Raw genomic sequence first — 1,847 nt, forward strand, 5'->3', positions numbered from 1 at the left:
ACCAACCACACACACACAAACACACACATGTTGAAGTAATTCATGCACAATGAAGGTCTAGTGAAATCCTGTGTTTGAACTTCTTTTTGAACTTTCTGATTGTGCCCCAAGAAATTGTTCGGTTTCAACTCCAGCTAAAACTACAAATTTGAACAGGAAGCAGTTAAAAATGTGCCATGTGTCTCTCTGCCTCCCCCCCCCCCCCCCCCCCCTCCCCTTTTTATTCAGTATGACAGAGTTGGAGAAGGACATGGGCAATCTGAGATCTGGCCTAAAAAGTGTTGAGGCGGTGAGTGAGTGCTTGGAAAGTTGTTCATAATCATTTGAGCATGTTTTATCGACAGTAACCTGTAAATCCATGATGAAGACTACACCATGGATGAAGAAATATTCCAATCCACGTGTCTTTCTCTCTGTGTCCAGGAGCTGCAGTACCAGCAGGGCGAATCCTCTAAGAGTCCTGCCGATAAGTTTGTCCCTGTGGTCAGTCAGTTCATCACTGTGGCTTCCTTCAGCTTCTCTGAAGTAGAGGAGTCTCTCAGTGAGGCCAAAGAAGTGGTGAGTGGCCAACTGATGTTATGTTATTATGTTATTCATGTTCACTTTGTCGCATTGTCTGCACCATAACAACATTCAGCTGGCTCGAGGTGTAAAGGCACTCAGCAATTAAACATCTATGGGAGATTTAGATCGATGTGTTAGGATGATGGATTAATGAATGGATGGATAGATGGATGGATAGATGGATGGATGGATGGTTAAATGGATAAATGGATGTATATTGATGAATAGATAAATGCATATGTGGATGAACAGATATATAGATACATGGCTGCATAGATGGATGGATGAATGAACAGATACATGGATGTATGGATGCATAGATAAACAGATGTATGGATGAACAGATATATGGATGAACAGATATATGGATGAACAGATATATGATGAACAGATGTATGGATGAACAGATATATGGATGAAACAGATATATGAGGAACAGACATAGGGATGAACAGATGATGATGAAAAGATGGATGAATGAAATGACATATGATGAAAGAGATTGGTTGAAAAGATGTCTGGATGAACAGAGTAGGATGAACAGATATATGGATGAACAGATATATGGATGAACAGATATATGGATGAACAGATATATGGATGAACAGATATATGGATGAACAGATGTATGGATGAACAGATGTATGGATGAACAGATATATGGATGAACAGATATATGGATGAACAGATGTATGGATGAACAGATGTATGGATGAACAGATATATGGATGAATGATGGATATACAGTACGGACCAAAGGTTTGGAACGACCTTCTCATTTAAAACCACAATCTTTTTTCTAATCTTAACGAGCCGTTTTGATGAATAAACTCAGTTCACAGTCACATTTTCTCAGCCAAATTTAACCTTAAGAACGCTAAACTCATGTGACCGGTCCTCATGTGTCTGCCGCGGTCGCTGTAGTTGGATATCATATGTTTTCGTACAATATCATACAAACGCGTTGATGAGAATGTGTTGGTATCACAAGGAAACAACTGAAATGTGCTGATTTGTTAGGTGTCTTCAACATAGTACAGGGATTTGATTTGTAGCCCTGAGCAAAGAGACAAGTGAAGCAACTGCTTACCACCTTCAACCATCATGTTCATATTGTGTTTTTGGTTTGTACTGTTTAGGTTTTACACTATTTGAATTACTGTCGGTTACTTTTTATAACGTTTTAACTCTAAGCCACTTTATTGCCGTTTACTGACTTTTACTATTTGCACTATTTTAAAAAGAATAAAGATATGGTCAATAACCCAGTAATCACTGTCTCT

At 38.7% G+C, this 1,847-nt stretch overlaps 1 protein-coding gene across 1 annotated transcript in view; it reads left to right on the forward strand.

The window, feature by feature from the left end:
- Nucleotides 1-1,847, forward strand: part of daam1a (dishevelled associated activator of morphogenesis 1a) — a gene marked incomplete in the record, with an annotated part of 41,875 nt that overhangs the window by 35,796 nt on the left and 4,232 nt on the right. Inside the window, 2 exon segments of the mRNA XM_032499811.1 lie at nt 229-289; nt 424-558. Coding sequence (XP_032355702.1) covers nt 229-289; nt 424-558 — 196 coding nt within the window.

The sequence above is a fragment of the Etheostoma spectabile genome, chromosome 20 (genome assembly GCF_008692095.1).
Source record: "Etheostoma spectabile isolate EspeVRDwgs_2016 chromosome 20, UIUC_Espe_1.0, whole genome shotgun sequence".
Taxonomy (NCBI): Eukaryota; Metazoa; Chordata; class Actinopteri; order Perciformes; family Percidae; genus Etheostoma; species Etheostoma spectabile.